General features: G+C 34.8%; 1 protein-coding gene across 4 annotated transcripts in view; it reads left to right on the top strand.

The window, feature by feature from the left end:
* The window catches only part of CENPK (centromere protein K), a 31,283-nt gene that overhangs the window by 3,548 nt on the left and 3,974 nt on the right, over window positions 1-23,761 (top strand). The window contains exons 2-10 of one of the 4 annotated variants that reach the window (XM_065905632.1): window positions 1,004-1,092; window positions 1,169-1,306; window positions 3,341-3,397; window positions 7,936-8,008; window positions 12,043-12,089; window positions 16,392-16,474; window positions 16,574-16,672; window positions 17,004-17,130; window positions 23,349-23,402. In XM_065905632.1, the coding sequence (XP_065761704.1) occupies window positions 1,190-1,306; window positions 3,341-3,397; window positions 7,936-8,008; window positions 12,043-12,089; window positions 16,392-16,474; window positions 16,574-16,672; window positions 17,004-17,130; window positions 23,349-23,402 (657 nt within the window). In that variant the 5' untranslated portion in view covers window positions 1,004-1,092; window positions 1,169-1,189. Of the gene's footprint in view, window positions 1-1,003; window positions 1,093-1,168; window positions 1,307-3,340; window positions 3,398-7,935; window positions 8,009-12,042; window positions 12,090-16,391; window positions 16,475-16,573; window positions 16,673-17,003; window positions 17,131-17,236; window positions 17,309-23,348; window positions 23,403-23,761 lie in introns of those variants that run through there. The other 3 variants (XM_065905633.1, XM_065905631.1, XM_065905634.1) reach the window with 3 other exon arrangements.

Genomic DNA, 23,761 nt, shown 5'->3' with positions numbered 1-23,761 from the left:
CTCGAAGAATCGGACACGACTGAGCGACTTTACTTTCACTTTTCACTCTGGTGCATTGGAGAAGGAAATGGCAACCCACTCCAGTGTTCTTGCCTGGAGAATCCCAGGGACAGAGGAGCCTGGTAGGCTGCCATCTCTGGGGTCACACAGAGTTGGACACGACTGAAGTGTAATAGCAGCAGCAAACTGGATTCTTAATCAGCATTATCTCATGTCTTGCTAAATCGGTTTCTTTGATCATCTTCCCCATCTTGGTAACTGACAACTCCATCTTACCAATTGCTTAGGCCCAAACTTTTAAAATAATAATTGATTCATCTTTTTCTTTGACACTCTATAAACAGACTGTTAGGAAATTCTTTTGGCTCTGTCTTGGAAATATATTTAGTATTGGACATTTTGTACCATCTCAATATTATCCCGGTCCCCATCTTACTTGGATCATTGCAGTAGCATTTTAACTGGTTTTCCTACTTCTCTCCTTACTGGCTGTAGTTACTCAGAGTTACAGTGTTAAAATATAATTCAAATCTTGTTATTCCTCTTTTCAAAACTCTGATCATTTCTCATTTCAGCCTATGTCCTTAAAATGACCTGTAAAACCCACATGATCTCATCACTGTTATCTCTCTGACCTCATCTTGTTTTCTCTGCCTTACTCTGCTCTAATCAGTGGCTTCTTTACTGCTTTAGGACACAGCAGTCATGTTACTTCCCCAGGGCCTTAGTACTTACAGTTCCCTCTGCCTGAAGCCTCTTCTCCTAAATATCCGTGTGTCTTACTTCCTTCTCTCCGTATTTTTGCTAAGTTGTCTCATTGACCTTATATGACCACCCTGTGAAAAATCATGTTGCCCCTGTCTGAGCACTCCCTATGTTTCTTCCTTGTCTTGCTTTTCTTGATAGCACTTTAAACTATTTGATATATAGCACATATGTATAGTTAATCTTTTATTTTATTTATAGTTTATATTTATTTATATTTGTTTTACTCTTTTTTGAGTTTATATTGTTTTCCTCAAGTGAAATGTAAGCTCCTTGGTTGGAGGAATATTTGCCTGTTTTCTTCACTGTTACATCTTTAGCTTCTAGGTGAGTATCTGGCAGGTAGTGGGTATCAATAAATATTGTTAAATGAATATTTTTTAACTTTAGTTTTTCTTACAAGGTTAACAATATCATAAGGCACATGTCAGTGAATCAGCAAGATTTAGATCCAGATAGTACTACAGATGTGGAAGATGTTGCCGATGCTGAAGAAGAACTTATTAAAAAATGTGAAGAAATGTGGAAAGATATGGAAGAAGTAAGTATCAAGACATAAAAGTGATATACTAATTAATTACTGTAAGGTTGAATTCCATTTCAGTAATAGACTTAAGAAAGAATTACACTGGTTTCTGAAAGCAATTAGGCATGTGTGCAGTTATGTCTGACTCTTTGTGACCCTATGGACTGTAGCCATATGTGACCCTATGAACCTGCCAGGCTCCTCTGTCCATGAGATTTTCCAGACAAGAATACTCGAGTGGGTTGCCATGCCCTCCTCCAGGGGATCTTCATGACCCAGAGATCGAACCCGCATCTCCTGCATCATCTGTATTGGCAGGCAGATTCTTTACTGCTGAGCCACCAGGGAAGCCTGAAAGCTGTTATATTATATGATAAATACTTACATATTTTTTAGACTTATAGGCATTCATTTTAGAAATTTTATACTAGATGAGCTGTAGAAAGAGAAAAAATTATGGCAGTCCCTGCCCTCAAGGAGATTATCATCTAATGCAGGTAATCGCAAATTATGATATGGTGGTAAAGTTTAAAGATTATACTTAAGAGGAGTACTAAGCCTAGCCTGAAAGTGTCAAAGATAGCTTTCTTAAAGAGGAGATAATACTGAATTCATTTCAAAAGGATAAATAGGAGTTAACCTGTGAAAGTGGGAGAGGTATACAAAGTATAAAGAACAAAATATATAAATGTTGGGAGAATTTAGAGAACTCTAAGTAGAATAGTATGACATTTAAATTAGGAGAAGAAGGATTTGTAGAGTGAGACTGGAGAGGTAATTAGGGGCAAGCACATGAAGGATTTTGTTGAATGAATATTATGGGGAACTATTAAAGGATTATAAACATGAAGTGGCATTATGAGATACCTTGTTTGAGGAAATAACTCTGGTGGTATTGAAGAAGATGGAATGTAGAAAAATGAGACTACAGAAGGAAAGAATATTCAGGAGGCTCTAGTAGTGGTCCTGTAAGAAGTACTAAAGCCAGAGTCTTGTCATTGCGAATAGAAGAATGGATTCAAGAGGTACTAAGAAGAGTGGACTTAAAGGACCTGGAGGTAAATTGTTGTGAAATGATGATGGGGAATTACAGATAGTTTTAGGTTCCTAGCTTGGGCCATTGAGTGGTTAGTGGTTTTTATTTTCCAAGATAGAGAATAGAAAGGGTAAGAAGACTTTATACTTAATGGAGTTTGAGTGAAAATATGAATTAATTTAGAAAATTTGATTGAATTATTTGTACATTTCTGAGTTAATGAGATAGAATCACTAGTGCACTATAGTATGCTGGTAAAAATTTGTTTTACTCAAAATAGTGTGATATATGATACAAGCCATAGACATTTGTTTACATCTTATTCCCAGTAAAATTTTACATTAAGGCAGGTTAATGATTTTTTTATTTTTTTCCTTTTTAAAAAATTATTATTTTTTAAGCATATATCCTTGGTATTCTGTGATTACTGAATTTTTAAGGTACTTCGTGTTGCTTTTGAAATATTTTCAATATAGAATTTTGAATTTAAAAAGTAACAAAACATTTTTATGGAAAAGTATTGCAACTAGAAATAAGCACAATTAAAATTTAAGTTGTCCATATTTTTACTTAGATATAATCACTATTAACAATTGTGAATTCTTTTTTCAATAGCATAGTAGCAATGTCTCCTGATGATTTTATTTTCTTATGATTTTAATTGTCTTCTTGTTATCTTTCTGTAGAGCTTTCCCCCTTGTTCTATTATTTCCCATTTTTCCATTATCTAGTTTCTAATTCACCCTAGCTATTTTTGGGTTTTTTATGCTCATTTTTTCATTCTGTGTTGAGTCAAGAGTCCACTTGTACTTTTGTTGTGTTCATGTTGGGACCTGTTTGGCTTCCTTCTTGATCCTCTTGCTTAGGAAGTAAGGATTTTAAAGATTGTTCTCATACATAAGATATTTGTATATTGTTTTAGAGGAATATTACATTGGTATAAAAGGATAGAGGAAAGAAATTGTCTATGGTATATACTGTGTGATTTGTTTTTCTTTACTTTTTAAATCAAGTGTCAAAACAAATTATCACTTACTGGAACTGAGACACTCACTGATGCAAATGCTCAGGTATGATTCCTTTTGTCCTTCCTAAAAGTAGAATACATTGTGTTTTAGGTACAAAATGTGTTTGTGTTTATGCCAAGTATAATATTTTTGTTACTACCTGTATACTTAATGATTTGGAAAATTTTCTCTTCTTTCTGATTTAAGAGAAATATTCTAAAAGCTTTTTGAATAATCTCTTATAAGTAAATTCTTTATTATTTATGTTTTAACAACTGTGCATGCATTCAGCATGGAGTGAATTGCTCATTGGCTGCTATCGTGATACCTTGTTAAAAATTAGAACAAAGACTGTCCTATGTTGTGTTAGGTGCACTAGCCACAGTTATTTACTTTCTGTGTGGAATCTTTAACTAATTTTACCGTAAGGTTCATAAAAGGATTAAACTATTCATCTGAATAATCAAAGACCTATGGAATTAGTTTAGAAATACACCAGTGGTTCAGTGCAACAGGTTAAGAATTTAAAGTGTGACAGAGATGACAGCACAATCTTTGGGAAAGGGATGAATTAGTTAGTAAGGAATAGTGGTACAACTAGATATTCATCTGGAGAAAATAAAACTGGACTTCTGTCTTTTATTATAGAAACAGAAGTTCTAGATGAATTGCTATGAAAACCTAAGAAAAGCTGGAGACTGTGCAGTCTTGGTAGAGAGAAAAGAAAATGGCTTGGCTAATAATAGAAATCTAGACATGGTAAAAGAAAATTTAGATGCATTTGACCATATAAAAAGTTAAAAGTGTTTTTATATTAAAAACTCTAAGAACAGTTAAATATGCAAATAATTCCAATGAAAGTTCTCCAGAAATACTGGGAGCATGTCAAAAGACATTGGAACTTATTGAAGGCACTCAGCTGTCCATATTTGGTATCAGGTGAGCATCAAAAAAAATGAAGGCTTCAGCTGATTATAACAATATGAAAACATTAAAATCTATGAGCATAATACTCCTAAGTAATAAATGAGAATGAGTGAGAAAGAGACAAGGAAAATGCTAATTTGTCACTTTGAAAAGTGCTTATTACAGCAGATCTTTGAAAACTGGTCATAAAAAATTAAGTCATCTTTTGTAAAAAGGTTTGTATCCATCAATAAGTAAATAATGTTCTTTTGTACAAGGTAAAACTGAATTATATTTGGGAAATCATTGTACAATAAATAAATTATCTAGTTTCCTTGGGAAATGTGGTTCTTTTCTTGTAGAAATTGAGACCTACTGAATCAGAATCACTAGTTAAGTTTCCTGAATGATTTTCAGGCAATAAGCCAAATATCAGTTTTGAGGGAAGTGCTTAGGTAGTGGTAAATAATCAGAATCCTGAGATAGTCAATAATAACATTATCCAGAGATTCCACAAAATGTCTTTTCCTATTGTATTGGGGGTCTCTAACATTCCTCCCAGGTTTGATGATTCTCTACAATTATTCAGAGGGCTCAATCTATAGTCATCATATTCATGACTGAGATAATTATTGCATTGAAATGATACAGAATAAAATCAGCAAAGGGAAAAGAAGCATGGGTTTAAGTCCAGAGCAAACCAGGCATGAGCTTTCAGGACCCTTTCCCAGTGGAGTCACAGAAGACATACTTAAATACCCCAGTGAGTTGTGACGAGTGTGAAACATTGTCTACCAGGGAAGCTTATTAGAGACTCAGTCCAAAGTTTTTTGTAGGAGGTAGTTAACATAGGCCGGAGAAGGCAATGGCACCCCACTCCAGTACTCTTGCCTGGAAAATCCCATGGACAGAGGAGGCTGGTAGGCTGCAGTCCATGACGTCGCTAAGAGTTGGACATGACTGAGCGACTTCACTTTCATTTTTCACTTTCATGCACTGTAGGAGGAAATGGCAACCCACTCCAGTGTTCTTGCCTAGAGAATCCCAGGGACGGGGGAGCCTGGTGGGCTGCCGTCTACGGGGTCGCACAGAGTTGGACACGACTGAAGTGACTTAGCAGCAGCAGCAGCAGTTACATATAGGCACCCTTTTGCCTGTCAGTTATCAAAATACCAGACTCTTAGGAGGAAAGCAGGTGTTCAGTATAAATTGTATTTTCTCACAGTTTAGGCACAGAGAACCACCCTTGTCAGATTGGTGGGAACCTACTTAAGATCCAGGTTCCTAGATGCCAGGGGCCAACCTTGCAAGCAGGCCTTTAAGGATAATTTCAAGCTTGCTTAGTTTATTCTCTTCAGCATATCTATTCATTTCAAACATTCAATATTAAAGCTCAGTCCATTTTCTCCCATCCAAGTACTAACCAGGCCCGACCCTGCTTAGCTTCCGAGATCAGACGAGATCGGGCGCGTTCAGGGTGGTATGGCTGTAGACCTCAGTCCATTTTCTAAAGCAAGAAATTAAATGGGAAAATGGTAGGATTTCTCAAATTTTTTAAAAATCACTTGAGAAATACTACTTTTTTCTTTGTTAGAAAGAGTTTAATTTTATAGCAGTATCAGATGTAATTTGCGTATTTGCCTTAGCTGGGCTTTAAAAGGTAAGAGCTGAGTTTCATCAGTATAGTATGAGGTTAAATTATATTTTTTAATAGGTTAAAAAAACGAATGTCGGTAACTTTATGTATTTTGATCTAATATTTTCAGGAAAAGTGATCTAGAGTCCTTATCATTTTGATAGTTTTGCCTAGTTTAAATTTTACTTTTTAAGAATTTGTTATGCTTTTATAGTAATAATAATAATTAGCATTTATAAGTGACTTTATAGTTCTCAAAAACTTTTTTACATTGTTAATTATCTCTAAGAAAATTATGTTATTATACTCTTCCTTGGTAAAAATGTGTAATACCTACAGATGCATTTTTATATAATTAAGTAAATCTTTCAGAGACTAGGTTTTTCCATCTGACTATTCAACAGCCAATGTTATGATCAGGAGTAGGGTCTTGAAGCTTCCTGATCTGTATTTTAAAAATTGATTAAACAAGAGTACTTGAGGGACTTCCTGGTGGGTCAGCGATTGGAATTCGCCTGCCAATGCAGGGGCTGTGGATTTGATCTGTGGTCTGATCTGTGGGTCCAGAACTAAAATCCCACCTGCTGGAGCTCAACTAGACCCTCGCACTGCAGCTACTGAAGTTAGTGCACTGTCGAGCCCAGGCTCAGCAACAAGAGCAGTTCCTGGTCCCTGCAGCTAGAGTAAGCCTCAGCAACAAAGAGCCCACGCACCACGGCAAAGCAAAGCACAGCCAAAAATAAATACGTACATTTTAATTATTTAAAAAAAAAAAAAAAAGAGTACTTGGTAACTTTTTAATATAGTTATTACAGGAATATTTATTGCATTTTTAAAAATATTTATTTATTTATTTTTAAATTTTTGACTGTGTTGGGTCTTCTGCTGTGCGAGGGTTTTTCTCTAGTTGTGCAGAGCAGGGGCTGCTCTTTAGTTGCGATATGTGGGCTTCTTGTTATAGTGGCTTCTCTTGTGGAGCATGAGGTTGTAGGCACACAGGCTTCAGTAGTTGTGGCTTGAGAGCTCTAGAGCACAGGCTCAGTAGTTGTGACACATGGGCTTAGTTGTTCCGTGGCATGTGGGATCTTCCTTCACCAGGGTTTGAACCAGCATTCCCTTCATTGCAAGGTGAAATCTTAACCACTGGACCACCAGGGAAACCTCCCTATTGCATTTTTGAAATGTAAGTTTTTGATCTATTTGTCTACCTATAAAAATTATGTAGAAGAGATAAAAATGTTCTGAAATTTAAGCATGTGTTAGTCACTCAGTTGCATCTGACTCTTTGCAACCCCGTGGACTTTAGTCTACCAGGCCCCTATGTCCATGGGGTTTCCCAGGCAAAAATACTGGAGTGGGTTGCCATTTCCTTCTCCAGAAATTTAAGCATACATAGATGTTAATTTTTTGGTCTAATCTGGCAACAGATTTATCACATAGATTTGTAATTTATCAAGATTAAAATGATTGGAATCACCTAATATCAGAAACATTTATTTTAATTTATTTTTGGCTAAAGGGATATACAATTTACAAACTTCGGTGTAGTAAAACTTTTTTTGTGTGTGAATGTGTGATTTGTGGAATAAGTCTCATTTTATAATTGTTTTTTATATATGTATTTAAACTTATTTTTAACTGTTCAGTTAAACTAGTTGCAATTTTGCTAAAAGGGCATAGAAAGAGGAAAAAAGCATCTTTCAAGCAAATTTGTCTTTAAAAATTGGCAAGAAATAACATTTTTTTTTTTAAAGAGTATTACTTCAGAGAATAAACTTAATGTACTTAGTTGTTTTAGGTTGAATGCTGAAATTAGAAATGATCATTTTTAGGACTGTATTGCTGCTATAATGGCAATTTATAGGCTATAATTAATGTGATTTAAAGGAAAATTATGTTGGGAGTAATAATTTTTTATAGTTTAGATGGCTGTTACATTAGCCACTTATTTTAGGGACTTGTATTAAAGTATTAAGACTGTTTACACATTCATCTATGAATAGATATGAATATTCCATAGGAAATAACTTTGTTTTATTCTCTTCTTTTTTTTAAATAGCTGTCATTATTAATTATGCAAGTGAAATGTTTGACTGCTGAACTTAGTCAGTGGCAAAAAGAAACTCCTGAAAGTAAGATTCTTAATTTTAGATTTATATTTTTATAAGCAAATTAATGTTGAATTAATTTAATGATCACAAGAAGAATTCAAGATGTATTTAACTTTCTTGAAATTGGTCTAAATTCCATTGCTATAAGGAAGTCACCTTATTTTTCTTTTTTTACACACAGAATTTCATACTTCTTTATTATTATAGATGAGCATGTCTGCCTCACATTAGAATATAGTAATCTTGATTATGGAGACTTTATTATAGCCATCACTTTATCCTCATAGACACTATTTTATTTGTTCAGTAGAAACTGTATTGTTTCCTAATGAATGAAACTTACATAGTGGAAGAGAGAAGTTATTTTAGATACTTGCATTAAAAGCTACATAAATTTTATGTTGCCTTTTGAATTGTCCAACAGTATTTTTGCCTTTAGTTGAGAAACAGAAAATTACTTAAAAATCTGTGGTTATAATAGCCAGCTAGGAGATATTTTTCTGTTATTAAAGATTGCATTCCTTTAAGTGGTATGTCTGTCTGTATTCGATCTTCCATATGGATTGTACTCTCTTGTTTCGTTTAGGTCTCCCTTCTGCTTTCTTCTACCCCTCTGTCTCCTTTCCAACTTTCTTTGTTTCCTCTCCATTTTCTTCCAGTTATCGGGATTCTTTTTTCTCATTCTCTTCCTAAACAATTTTATCTGCATTCTTGTTTTAAACTAAACTATTAGGTTGATGCAAAAGTAATAGCAGTTTTGCAGTGTTGAACCTTGCCATTTAATATTGGAATATAATCATAAATAAATGTGGTTATGTTATACATTTAATGCACATTTCTAGCTTTATGGGTTTCTTTTTTTGCTAATGGCATTACTTGCTGCTTATTTTACATTTATTTTAGACTAGAGAAATGGTGTTAGACAAAAAGGAAGTTCTAGTGATTTTTCTTATATGAGTTCAGAATGGTGATGAAGCAGCAGAGATAACTTGCAGCATCAACAATGCATTTTTCTCAGGAACTGCTAATAAACGTATAGTGAAGTGGTGGTTCAAGAAGTTTAGCAAAGGAGATGAGAGCCTTGAAGATGAGGAGCACATGGCCAGCCATCAGAAGTTGACAACAGCTAGTTGAAAGGATCATTGAAACTGATCCTCTTACAACTACACAAGGTGTGGAAGAACTCAATGTTGGCCATTCTATGGTTGTTCAGTATTTGAAGTAAATTGAAAAGGTGAAAAAGCTCGTTAAGTGAGCTGACTGAAAGTAAAAAAAAAAAAAATCGTCGTTCTAAGTATTTTCTTACGATACGCAACAACAATGAACCATTTTTCAGTCGAATTGTGACGTGTAATTTTAAAAGTTGATTTTATATGACAGCCAGTGATGACCAGCTCAGTGGCTGGACCAACAAGAAGCTCCAAAGCACTTAAAGCCAAACTTGCCCAAAAAAAGGTGATGGTCACTGGTGGGTCTGCTGCTGGTCTAATCCACTACAGCTTGCTGAATCCTAGTGAAACTATTACATCTGAGAAGTATGCTCAGCAAATTGATGAGATGCACTGTGTACCTACAACTGGCATTGATCAGCAGAAGGGGCCCAGTTCTTCTCTGTAACAGCACCTGGCTGCGCAGCGCACAGCCAGTGCTTCCAAAGTTGAATGAACTGGGCTAGGGTGTTTTGCCACACCCACCATATTCACCTGATTTCTTGCCAATGGACTCCCACTTCTTCAAGCATCTTGACAACTTTTGCAGGGAAAGCAACCAGCAGGAGGCAGAAAATGCTTTCCAAGAGTGTCAAATCCTGAAGCCTGGATTTTTATGCTGTAGGAGTAAACTTAACTTTTTTCTCATTGGCAAAAATGTATTGATTGTAATGGTTTCTATTTTGATTAATAAAGATATGTTTGAGCCTAGATATAATGATTTAAAATTCACGGTCTGAAACTGCATTTACATTGCTCAGCCTAATATTATGTTCATGCCAATGTCCACCATTGTTTTATGTCTTCACTACCACCTAGTAGTCTTTTTAATTTCAGCACCTCTGATATGTATGTATATACAATTGTGTATTTAATTTACATTCAACCTTATATCTTGTTGCCTCCTCTAGCATTATATTGGGCATCTCAAAGACCGCTCATACTCTGCTATTAAAATGTTGGTGTTCAGTGTTTTTTGCTTCTTACTCTATATGCTATTTCAACATTATATTTTTATGCTCCTATTTTAATGTGTTATATCTGTATTAATGACTTCTATATTAGTTTGTTAGTGCTGCCATAACAAAGTAGCATGACCGAGTTGCTTAAACAACAGAAGCTTTTTTCTCCCCTCACAATTCTGGAGGATAGAAGTCCAAGATCAAAGTGTTGGCAGGGTTGATTTCTTCTGAGGCCTCTCTTCTTGACCAGTAGACTGCCTGCCATCTTCTTCCTATGTCTTCACATGGTCACCCATCTGTGTTCTAATCTCTTTGTATAAGCCATTCATAATGGAGTAGGGTCCACCCTGTTGACCTCATTTGAACTTAATTATGATCTAGTCCCAATACAGTCATGTTTTGAGGTACTAGAACTTAGGACGTCAAAATATGAATTTTGGTATAGTGGGAATGGATGGAAGGATAGGGAGAGGACACAAAATTTCCACAGCTTTCATGTCTGTATATCCATAGCAGACTTCTCTGTAACATCACACTTGTATATCTCTCTACCTTCCAGATGTCTTACAATCTTACATAAAGACCTTGTACTGCTAGCACTGAACACACTGACTTGTTGGTCAAATACCCATCTTGCCTAAGTTTGTGAATCCCATAGGCTGCCACACTGGAAAGAGTTTTAAAATCTTTGTATTCTTAGAGCCTGCCATATTGGTTGAAATGTTTGTATGAATATGAAGTGCTACTTTTAGTCACACTTGTCAAAAGGGACATTTTTAAACTTTATATTCTTAGAATCCTTTTCATTGTATAGCTATCCCAGGGCTGCCTATAGTTAGTCCTATTTAGTTCTACAGGGCCTATGAATTACATAGCTCTTTTCTGGTAGAAAACCCTCTAGCATGGAAGAAAGCTTAGGAAGTTTCCAGTAGCGTATCATTTGAGAAATTTTAGTAACACTTTATTAGGAAAAGTAAATTAAGTATAAGAATTGAACTTTTGTAAGTATAAGGATTTTATTTTGTTATATGAAAATAGAATATTAATTTATATTCATCAGACTGGCAGAATTTTTAGAAGAGTTTATAATATTTTTGCTGTTTCGTAGTCATTGCTTCCAGAAAATTAAAAAAAAAAGAATCTAGCAGCCTATTTTAAAATTCAAAATACACATTTTCTTTTGTGAAATTCACTTTCTGGGAATCTATCCCACAGAAATGAAAGAATCAATGTATAAGGACATAAATAAAAGAATGTTTCCTATATCATTGTTTTTTGAGACTAAACTCTAGATACAAAGTCAGTGCTCAATCAATAGTGAAATTGCTCAACACATTTGATGAACTTAGCCTGTGGAATATTATGCAGTGATTTAAAATTATGAATTTGACTTACTCCTGATGAATGTACAGGATTTCCATGTGGGTTTAGTTGAGTGAAAATAAGAGTAATGTGTATGGTGTGATCTCATTCTAGTAAAACTGGGAATGACAAAATTAATCATCCTTTGTATATGTACAAATATGCATAGACTGTATACATTGAATCTGTGTTTGTATGCATAGAATCATTTAACCAGCTAGAAATATTTAAGAAACACACTGTAGAATATTGATTTTGTTTTTGATGAATTGGGAAAATAAGAGAAAAAGGCACTGAAAACAAAATGTGAAAATATGACATTTGTCTAATGTGATATATAATTTGGCTATATATGCCAAGGTGTTAAATAAAAATGTTTATAAAAACTGAACACATCTCATAAACATTCTATTGTATATAAATGAAAAGGGAAAGCAGTATCTTAGAAACTACAAAATCAAATTCTTAATTTTTGAGAGATAACTAAGCATATGTATAATTTTTGTTTGTTTTTTTACTGTAGTGATTCCCCTGCATGAAGAAATTCTGGTAACATTAGGAAAAGAAGAGGTAAGTCACTGAATGAATTTGTAGTAATCCAGAATAGCTTATGACAAAAAGTGTTTTGGATAAGTTCATGCCATAGCGAGTGAGATGAAACTATTTTAAAATTGTATTAAGTATGTTTTATTGAATAGGATTCTTCAGATTATTTGAATTTTGAAATATATAAACTTTACTCTTGTATTTAATTTTTGTTGATTAAACTTCATAATAAATGCTAAAAGTTTAAATATAACTAAATGATTATACATAAACATCTGTCCTTAAAGCCTAACATAAAGGTCAATAAAGATGTTTTTTAAAGCATCAGTTTATTAGATCAAAGTTTAGGAGGTAAGATAGAAGCAAACAAGAATTTTAAACAAAGTTGTAGAGCATTGAAATAGATAAATATCTATATTCTTAGAGACAAAATCTGCCGAATAGAACTGAAGAAAGGCTTTGGATTTGAAGGAACCTGGTACTTGAAAATTCAGGGTTCAACTGTAGAGCTTAAAATAAGATTTTTTTAAAGTAAGAACAGACCTCTAGGCCTTTTCTCTCTTTATTGCAATCAAGTGGCTAACTTTCACCCACACACCTGAAACTGGAGGTATGTTATATGGAGACATTAAACTATTGAGGCTTTGACCTCAGCATACCAGGTTTAGTAAGATTGGTATGAGGTCAAAAGTCAGAAAGTTCAAGTTAACATTTTTAATACTGTGTGGTGGAAGTACGGCTCCTTCCCTTGATCTATCTACAGGGGTCCCTTGTTGTTGTTAAGTTGCCAAGTTGTGCCCCAGTCTCTGTAACCTCATGAACTGTACCATGCCAGGCCTTCCTGTTCTTCACTGTCTCCCTGAGTACTCAAACTCTTGTCCATTGAATCATTGATGCCATCCAACCATTTCATCCTCTGTCACCCCCTGCGCCTCTTGTCCTCAATCTTTCCCAGCATCAGGATCTTTTCCATTGAGTTGGCTCTTCACATCAGGTGGCCAAAATATTGGAGCTTCAGCTTCAGCATCAGTCCTTCCAATGACTATTCAGGGTTGATTTCCTTTAGGGGTCCTACAGTATGGTATAAAAGTAGCCTCAAACTGGAGTTAAAATAACCTCTGGAAAATGTAATGGCCCTAGAAAAAAGGTCTATAAGTATTAATACAGGGGGGTTCCCAGTGGAAAGCAGGATGGATGTTCATCAAATAGTAATTTATGAATGGAGTTTGTTTTTGAGCTTTAAATTACCAAATTTCATTCAACATAGTGTTGGAGGTCCTAGACTCAGCAATCAGTCAAGAAAAAGAAATAGAAGGAAGCTAAATTGGAAAGGAAGAAGTAAAACTATCACTGTAGATGACATGATATTATACATGGAAAATCCTAAAGACACTATTAGAGAACTACTAGAACACTTCAGTGTATTTGGTTAAGTTTCAGGATACAGAATTAATACAAAGGATATATTACCTTTCTCTACACTAACAAGGAACTAATGTAGACATGTAAGACAGTCCAGAAAGAAACCCACACATTTTTGGTCATTTAATCTACAACAAAGGAGAGAAGAATTTACAATGGAGAAAAGACTTTCTCTTCAGTGAGTGGTGCTGGGACATCCATAAATAAAAAAATAAAACTAGAACATTCTCTATCACCATATACAAAGTAAACTCAAAACAGATTAAAGACAGAAAAGTAAGACCAGAAACCATCAATCTCCTAGAGGAAAATATGGATAGAACACTCTGACATAAATCATAGCATTGTTTTTTTAGCTTTGTCTCCTAAGGTAAAGGAAATAAAAGCAACAGTAGACAAATAGGACCTTATTAAATTTAAAAGCTTTTGCACAGCAAAAGAAAACATCAACAAAATGGAAAGGCAACCTACTGAATGGGAGAAAACATTACCAAATGCTATGACTGATAAGGGGTTAATATCCAACTTATATAAATGACTTATACAAGTCAACATCCAAAAAAAAAAAAAAAAAGCTAGGATTTCCCTAGCAGTCCAGTGGTTAAGACTCTGCATTTCCACTGCATGGGGCCTGGGTTCAATCCCTGGTTGGGGAACTAAAATCCTGAATGCCACATGGAAACAATCCCCCCAAAAATAAAAACAAGCTGGTTAAAATGATAATATCTCACGCTTGTCAGTATTACTTGTCAAAAAGAATACAAATAACCAATGGTGAGGACATGGAGAAAAGGGAACCCTCAAACACTCTTGGAAACATAAATTAGTGCATTTTCCGTGGAAAACAGTAAGGCAGTTTCTCAAAAAAGCTAGACTACCATATTATCCAACAACTCCACTCCTGGGTATATATCTGAATAAAACAAAAGTACTAATTCAGAAAGATACATGCACCTCATTGTTCGTCAGTTCAGTCACTCAGTCATGTCCGACTCTTAGTGACCTATGGGCTACAGCACACCAGACCTCCCTGTCCATCACCAACTCCTGGAGCTTACTCAAACTCATGTCCATCGAATCAGTGATGCCATCCAACCATCTCATTCTCTGTTGTCCTCTTCTCCCACCTTCAATCTTCCCCAGCATCAGGATCTTTCCAAATGAGTCAGTTCTTCACATCAGGTGGCCAACTTATTGGAGCTTCAGCTTCAGCATTAGTCCTTCCAATGAATATTCAGGACTGATTTCCTTTAGGATGAACTGGTTGGATCTCCCTGCAGTCCAAGGGACTCTCAAGAGTCTTCTCCAACACCACAGTTCAAAAGCATCAATTCTTCGGAGCTCAGTCTTGTTTATGACCCAGCTCTCACATCCATACATGACTACTGGAAAAACCATAGCTTTAACTAGATAGACCTTTGTTCGCAAGGTAATGTCTCTTGCTTTTTAATATGCTGTCTAGGTTGGTCATAGCTTTTCTTCCAAGGATCAAGTGTCTTTTCATTTCATGGCTGCAGTCACCATCTACAGTGATTTTGGAGCCCAAAAAAATAAAGTCTATCACTGTTTCCATTGTTTCCTCATCTATTTGCCATGAAGTAATGGGACCAGATGCCATGATCTTCATTTTCTGAATGTTGAGCGTTAAGCCAACTTTTTCACTCTTTCACTTTCATCAAGAGGCTCTTTAGTTCTTTGCTTTCTGCCATAATGGTGGTGTCATCTGCATATCTGAGGTTGTTGATATTTCTCCCGGCAATCTTGATTCCAGCTTGTGCTTCATCTAGCCTGGTGTTTCGCATGATGTACTCCGCATATAAGTTAAATAAGCAGGGTGACAACATACAAACAGCCTTGACCACTCCCTTCCTGATTTGGAACCAGTCTGTTGTTCCATGTCCAGTTCTAACTGTTGCTTCTTGACCTGTATACAGATTTCTCAGGAGGCAGGTAAGGTGATCTGGTGTTCCCACCTCTTTAAGTGTTTTCCATAGTTTGTTGTGATCCACATAGCCAAAGGCTTTGGCATATTCAATAAGCAGAAGTAGATGTTTTTCTGGAACTCTGTTGCTTTTGTGATGATCCAGATGTTCAAGCTGGATTTAGAGAGCTTTCTTTTTTCTAATACAGGCTTTTAGTGGTGTAAATTCTTATCTGAATACTTCTTTTGCTTTATTCCAGAAAGTTTAATCTCACTTTTATTTTCAAATAGTTTATCATAATTTCTTATTTTTCTGAGGATTGTGTTTTTGACCCATGGATTATTTGCAAGTGTATTTTTAGCATCCAAATTTTCACATTTTTCAAATAAATTATTTGATTATTAATTTAAGTCCATTATTGGACCATATTTGATGTACTATCAGTGTTGTCTATATCATACCTAAAAATGCCATCCCTGCTCCTCATTTCTGTACTCTTGCTTTGACCTATTTTTACAATATCATATTTATCCCTTTCTGGAGTTTCAAGTTTGTTTCTTTGTTTGGATGCCCCTCTTTGTTCTGTTCACTTTTGCATCCCTGACTTCTTCAGCAGTACCTAATGTTAACAATTGATCAAGAAATATTTGTTGAATGAGTGATACTCATCTGTGTCTGTTTAGTATAGTCTCCTTAGAAAAGAGACCTAATATGCCTGGTTACTGAAAATTTTCCATAGAATTGCCTTTCAGTATGAAATTACAATTTATTGCTCAAAACCTCTTATATTTTTTAATTTAACAGTGCAGTATTACATAGAACTTAGTACCTGGTGTATATTTCCCTTTCAAAGACTTTTTTGCTAGCCTTTTTTTGCTGTTGATTTCTGAATGTATATCCTAGTATGTAAATTTCACTATTGTTCAGACATACAGCTATCTACAAGATTAAAGATTAAACAATTTTAATTATTTTGTTCTAGTTCCAAAAATTGAGACATGATCTTGAATTGGTGCTATCTACTATTCAGTCAAATAATGAAAAATTAAAGGAAGACTTAGAAAGGTATATTTATATTATAATTGCCATTAGTCTTTTATATGTATTGAATTAGCATTAATGTTTTATTTGACTATTGTTTGTTTTGCTTTTTCATGTTCAAAGGGAGCAAAAATGGTTGGATGAACAGCAGCAGATACTGGAATCTCTTAATGTACTACAAAATGAATTGAAACAGCAGGTTGTGACATTTTCTGAATCAAGGTATTGATTTTGTGTTCTAGGTTTTCAAAATAGGAGAAATTATTTCCTTTTTTATGTTATATGAAATGCATAGATGAAAAGCAGGTGAATTTTACCAGAAATTGTCTTACCCTGACTTTTACTAATTGTTAAAAGTTACATAATCTTTTATTAATAATTTGACTTTTAGTTTTCCTATGTTAGATAGACTATTTATCTCATAAAGCTAGTTATTTGATTTGAGCAATGAAGATTGAATAGAGTGTTTGATTAATTTTATGAGTAACCAGTTCTTTATATCTAAGTATTTTATCAACAAATTAATTATCTTAATTAAAAAAAATCTTTCTAGAATTTTTAATGAACTGAAAACAAAAATGCGTGATATAAAAGAATATAAGGAGAAACTCTTGGTTACCCTGGGTGAGTTTCTTGAAGACCATTTTCCTCTGCCTGATAGAAACGTTAAAAAGAAAAAGGTAAGTTGTAGAGAAGACATTCTTGTAGATATTCAGATATGAAATTGATGTAGTAAGTTCAAATGTAAATTTTCTGATGAATTTTCTTGTTTAATACACACTTCAGAGATATAAGCTTGCATCCCTGGTGGCTCAGAGGTTAAAGCGTCTGTCTGCAATGTAGGCGACCTGGGTTCGATCCCTGGGTTGGGAAGATCCCCTGGAGAAGGAAATGGCAACCGACTCCAGTACTCTTGCCTGGAAAATCCCTTGGATGGAGGAGCCTGGTAGGCTACAGTCCATGGGGTCGCAAAGAATTGGACATGACTGAGTGACTTCACTTTCTTTCTTTCTTTCTTTCTTTTCTTTTGAAAGATATAAACAGATAGGTACATGTAGAGAAGTATTCCATCATCACGTTATGGTATTTATTGAAAAATTAGAAGGAATCTAGTTATTCAATAAACTATAAATATAATTTTTTTTACATTGTATTCATATAGTGGAGAAAATGGAGCTTTTAAAAATAATGTATTGAAAAAAAATAATAATATCAAAGAAATTGATGAAATGCTAACAAATTTTTGTGAGAGGATAAAGCATAGATGATTAAATTGTATACCAGAAAGTCTAATTGGTACCAAAAAATGTAACATTGCTTTATGCCTGGGGCTAAGATTGTAGGTGAGACTTGTTTTTGTTTTCATTTTCATTATTTTCCAAATTTTCTATAATAAACATATGTAACTTAAAATTAGAAGATACCTATAGCTGAGGTAAGTTATTGACTGTTTTAATAGTAGTTTTGATGAAATAAACCTTTTTCATAGAAGCAAATAAATATTTCATTGGGTGACAGAAAGTTGGAAACAAGCACTTTAATTCATTTTTAAAAAGCAAAATGGGGTATAAATAGCAAGAACTTGTGGGCGTAGGATAGACATTGAAACTGGTTCCAGAATGATCTTCCTAAAACTTTATATATTTAATAGTTTATTTAATCTATATTTAAAAATATACATATTTTAATCTTTAACGTAAAACTTTTTTTCTTCCCAACGTAAAACTTTTGATCCCACCCTCTGGGATGAAGTCTATAAACTCCTTAGAGTAATGAATTTGTATTCTGAATTTTTTCTGTCTCTGTAGCCTCCTTTCCATCTTTATCCATCTCTTGCATGAGTCCATTCATCCATGCTGTTGGAGCAGATGTACAGTTTGACCTGTCACTTTTTTGTGCCTTATACGTGCTATTCCCTCTGGTTACAAAAGAGTTCGTATCTGATGAGGATAGTAAATTCCTTCTTAAAGCAACTCAAACACCTTTTGTATGAGGCACTGAATGAAGGTTAGGTGTCATCTTACTAGCATTTATTACATGATTTTATAGTAACAATTTATGTCTCTCTCTTCACCTACCATGCTCTGTGAGCTGCTTGCTTGTTTAATTCATATTTGTATTTGTACTGTCTTTCATACCTATTGTAGTACCTCTGAGTTCATGTTTCTTGAATTACTGTGCACATGCTAGGGAAAGGAGAAAGTTTTGTTTTCTTATAATCTGTGTGTGTTTATTCTTCTCTTTCTTCTTTGTAATCATCAGTAGGCTTTACATTTGTTATGGAATATTTTTCTGATTCTATCTATTATTATTTATACCCATTAGTCATTTCTGAAATTGTTGACAAGCTTCTGTTAATCATTTCAGTTAATTTAGGATCCGTTACGTCTTAATGATCATAATCTTTTTTTTTTCCCAATTATTTTTATTAGTTGGAGGCTAATTACTTTACAATATTGTAGTGGTTTTTGCCATACATTGACATGAATCAGCCATGGATTTACATGTGTTCCCCATCCTGAACCCCTTAATAATCATAATCTTAACTCAGTGATTTATTTCCTGATTCTAATCTCCCTTTTTTTAACTGTTTTTTGGGTTTTTTTAAACCTCTTAAGGTTCTCCACTAATAGAACCAGAGATTTGAGATATTCTTAAAAGGAAGCATTCATTACCAGAAGTTATCATGAATTTGTTAAGTCATATTGGATAAGCTCAGTTTTTTTAAATGAAGTATATGAACTATTGATACATATTACAAAATGATAGGTTACTTTCTCTGTCAAGCTAGAAAAATGGATGTATTAGTGGTCTCAAGCTGCTATAACAAAATACCAAAGATTAGGTGGCTTAAACAAAAGAAATTTATTTTCTCACAGTTTTGGTGGCCAGACATCTAAAGTACATTCCATTTATTTAAAATAAGTAAATTGATTTTTTATTTTTAACTTTCCCAGTTTTATTGCATTTATATTTTGTTCTATACCATCATTCATGTATACATTTAGTCTTTATTGTACATTGTTAGATTCCATTCTTATCATATTTTACCTTTGATTTTTGAGTTTTTAAGTTTAATCCATTATTTCCTATGATGGGTTTCTTTAACAATTAATTTGTTCAAGAAGAATTCCTGGGTGTTTTATTTTTGATATTTTAACTGCTGACATAGTTTGCTATATAATTAGAGGCTTATCTTTGGCAGAGATTTTAAAAAATCACAAGACTTGGTAGTGGGTTTCTCCATTTTTCTTAGATGGAAATGTGCTGTGGAGAAGTTGAGGCCATCCTGCAGATGTTTTCTGGCATGACTACTTGCCTGAAAGATTCTTTATGTCTGATCTTCAGTAACTTAATGAGGATATGTCACCATGTTGATCATTCAGTATCAGTTTTGCTTTGATGATATATTGTTTCTTGGGGCAGATTTAGGTCACATTTCATTTCATGAAAATTTCATTATATTTTATACTGCTTTTGTTGTTCAGTTGCTAGGTAGTGTCCGACTCTGTGTGACCTCATCTTCTCTATCCTTTACTATCTCCCTGAGTTTGCTCAAACTCATGTCCATTGAGTCGGTGATGCTGTCCAACCATCTCATCCTCTGTCACCACCTCCTCCTTTTGCTCTCAATCTTTCCCAGTATCAGTGTCTTTCCGAAAGAGTCGGCTCTTCACATCAGGTGGCCAAAGTACTGGAGCTTCAGCTTCAGCTTCAGCATCAGTCCTTCTAATGCATATTCAGGATTAATTTCCCTTAGGATTGACTGGTTTTATTTCTTTGCTGTACTAGGGACTCTCGAAGGTCTTCTCCTGCACCACAGTTTGAAAGCATCAATTCTTTGGTGCTCAGACTTCTTTATGGTTTCATTCTCACATCCATGCATGGCTACTAGAAAAACCATAGCTTTGACTATATGGATCTTTGTCAGCAAAGTGATGTCTCTGCTTTTAATATGCTGTCTGGGTTTGTCAGAGTTTTTCCTCCAAGACGCAAGCATCTTTTAATTTCATGGCTGCACTCACCATCTGCAGTGACTTTGGAGCCCCAGAAATTTCTGTCACTGTTTCCAGTTTTCCCCCATTTATATGCCATGAAGTGATGGGATCAGATGCTGTGATCTTCATTTTTTGAATGTTGGATTTTAAGCCGGCCTTTTCACTCTCTGCTTTCACATTCATTAGGATGTTCTTTAGTTCGTCTTCGCTTTCTGCTATTAAAGTGGTATCCTCTGTATAACTGAGTTTGTTGATACTTCTCCCCACAATCTTGATTCCAATTTGTGAATCTTCTAGCCCGACATTTAGCATGATGTACTTACTCTGCATGTAAATTAAATAATCAGGGTGACAGTATATAGCCTTGACGTATTCCTTTCTCAGTAATGTTGAACGAGTCCACTGTTCCATATCCAGTTCTAACTGTTGCTTCTTGTCCTGCTACACAGGTTTCGTAGGACACAGGTAAGGTGGTCTGGCATTTCCATCTTTTAAAGAGTTTTCTACAGTTTGTTGTGATCCACATAGTCAAAGGCTTTAGTGTAGTCAGTGAAACAGAAATAGATTTTTTTTTTAAATTCCTTGCTTTTTCTTTGATCCAGTAGATCTTTGCAATTTGTTTTCTGTTTCCTCTGTCTTTTCTAAATCCATCTTATACACCTGGAAGTTCTCGGTTCACATACTGCTAAAGCCTAGCTTGAAGGATTTTGAGCATCGTTTTACTAGTGTGTGAAATGAGAGCAGTTGTAATGTAATTTGAACATTCTTGGCATTGCCGTTCTTTGGGATTGAAATGAAAAGTTATCTTTTCCAGTCCTGTGGCCACCACTGAGTTTTCCAAATTTGCTGGCATGTTGAGTGCAGCATTTTCATAGTATCATCTTTTAGGATCTGAAATACCTCAGCTAGAATCCCATCATCTCCACTAGCTTTATTCATAGTAGTACTTCCTAAGGCTCATGAGACTTCACACTCTAGGATGTCTGGCTCTAGGTGAGTGACCACACCATTGTGGTTAGCTAGGTCATTAAGACCTTTTTTGTAAAGTTCTGTGTATTCTTGCCACCTCTTCTTAATCTCTTCTGTTTCCTTTAGGTCCTTGCTGTTTATGTACTTTATTATATGTTGTTATATTGCCTTTATTATGGAATTATATTGCCATTTCTGTCCTTTATTATATGCTTATCATATCTTGATGTTTAAACATTTTTTGTTTCCTTTCATTATAATTTTTCTCTGCATTTTCTTTGATTGTCTCAAACCTTTATATTTTTATCTGTGCCTAGCTGCTGCTTCAGAGAAGGCAGTGGCACCCCACTCCAGTACTCTTGCATGGGATTTTCCCATGGACAGAGGAGTCTGGTAGGCTGCAGTCCATGACGTCGCTAAGAGTCGGAAATGACTGAGTGACTTTACTTTCCCTTTTCACTTTCCTGCATTGGAGAAGGAAATGGCAACCCACTCCAGCGTTCTTGCCTGGAGAATCCCAGGGACGGAGGAGCCTGGTGGGCTGACGTCTATGGGGTCGCACAGAGTTGGACACGACTGAAACGACTTAGCAGCAGCAGCAGCAGCTGCTTCTTACTTCTTTATCAGTTTGGTAATTGTATTTGCTTTCATCACTAGAGAATCATATGCTGCTTTTTACCTCTCTTCCATTTAGTAAGGTATTAGGGGGACAGGAGATGATGATCTCCAGCTTTACCATCTTTACTCAGTAATCACATTTGTTTTTGTCAGGATTATTTTACTATTTCTTTTATATCTTTGTATTTCTATAAGACCTTATAAAGACTCTGTGGTAATCTTTGACTGCTGTTAGGAAAGTACTGGATTTCACTATAGTAGGAAATGTAGTTAATTGAATATCTGAACTCAAAAGCTCCTTGTTTCACTTAGTACATCGTCTTGGAAGATTTCCCATAGAACCTTATCCTATTGAACATTTTTAGCAGTAATTTGGATAGAGGTAGAGAACATAGTCATCAAAGTTTGTAAATGATATGAAACTGAAGAGGACTAGAGAGTAAATTTTTTGGATGACAAAATTAAAACTGTATTTTTTAATTGCCATGATAAAATAGTATAGTCTGAATAAAATAGAATGATATTTAGTGGAGGTACATAAAATATCTTTCTTGGGTTTAAAACATTAAAGAATAAAGGAGACATATCTTAGCTAGATACAATGAAACTCTAGAATGGAACTGGAATGAGATCTATTCTCTGTCATTCCAGGGAAAAAAGAACTAGTGAGTTGAGTTAATATTAGGAACCATCAAGAACTGTGAAAAGATGAGCAAGTCTCCCCAGGAAGCAAGTTTTCTGTCCTGAAACTGTATCATTTCAGTCTAAAATATCATTTGCTTGGATATTTCGATTGGGGAGGTTCAAAAATTAGATTTTCCTTTATATGACTATATATAATATGTGTAATATACTTTACCCATTATATATTTATAGATAGGTAGGTAGATAGTCTGAATTGTATGTTTTAGTAATTACAAAAGATTTCCCTGTCTTAGAGAATGTTTCAGCTGTATTTTTATGAACCTTAATATTTAGTACAACAGGTTGTTTTCTTTCAGAATTCTTTTTTTATATATAAATTAATTAATTAATTTATTTTACTTTACAACATTGTATTGGTTTTGCCATACATTGACTCGAATCTGCCGTGGGTGTACATGTGTTCCCCATACTGAACCCTCCTCCCACCTCCCTCCCCACAGAATTCTTTTAAAGTCATCTCATTTTAAATGTTTGGTTTTAGTATATCTTGTATCATTGCAATCGAGAGATATTAATTTAAAAGATTAAAAAAAATTTTTAATAGTCTAATAGCTTGCCATTGTCAGAACTGAAATTTTAATTCCTTATTATTCACACTTCCCTCAAAGAAAGACATTCAAGAATCAACTGCACAGCTGATAACACTGCATGAAATGTTAGAGGTAAGTGTTTTGTGTAGTTGTTTTGTCTTCAAGATTTGTCTTGATTAGTGATTTATCGACAATTATGCACAAACTTGGGGTTTCCCAGGTGGCTCAGTTGTAAAGAATTCACCTGCCAATGAAGGAGATGAGTGTTTGATCCCTGAACAGGGATGATCCCCTGGAGGAGTAAGTGGCAACCCTCTCCAGTATTCTTGCCTGAAAAATTCCAATGGACAGAGGAGCCTGACCGGCCACAGTGTATGGGGACTGCAAAGAGTTGGATGCAACTGAGTGACTAAGTACAGGCACACACTCAGGTTTGAAAAAGAAAGAAAGGCTGCTTTAGTTTTTAAGGTATACACCAAATTTTGTTACAT

The sequence above is a fragment of the Muntiacus reevesi genome, chromosome 14 (genome assembly GCF_963930625.1).
Source record: "Muntiacus reevesi chromosome 14, mMunRee1.1, whole genome shotgun sequence".
NCBI lineage: Eukaryota > Metazoa > Chordata > Mammalia > Artiodactyla > Cervidae > Muntiacus > Muntiacus reevesi.
This window is presented reverse-complemented; position numbering and strand designations above follow the sequence as displayed.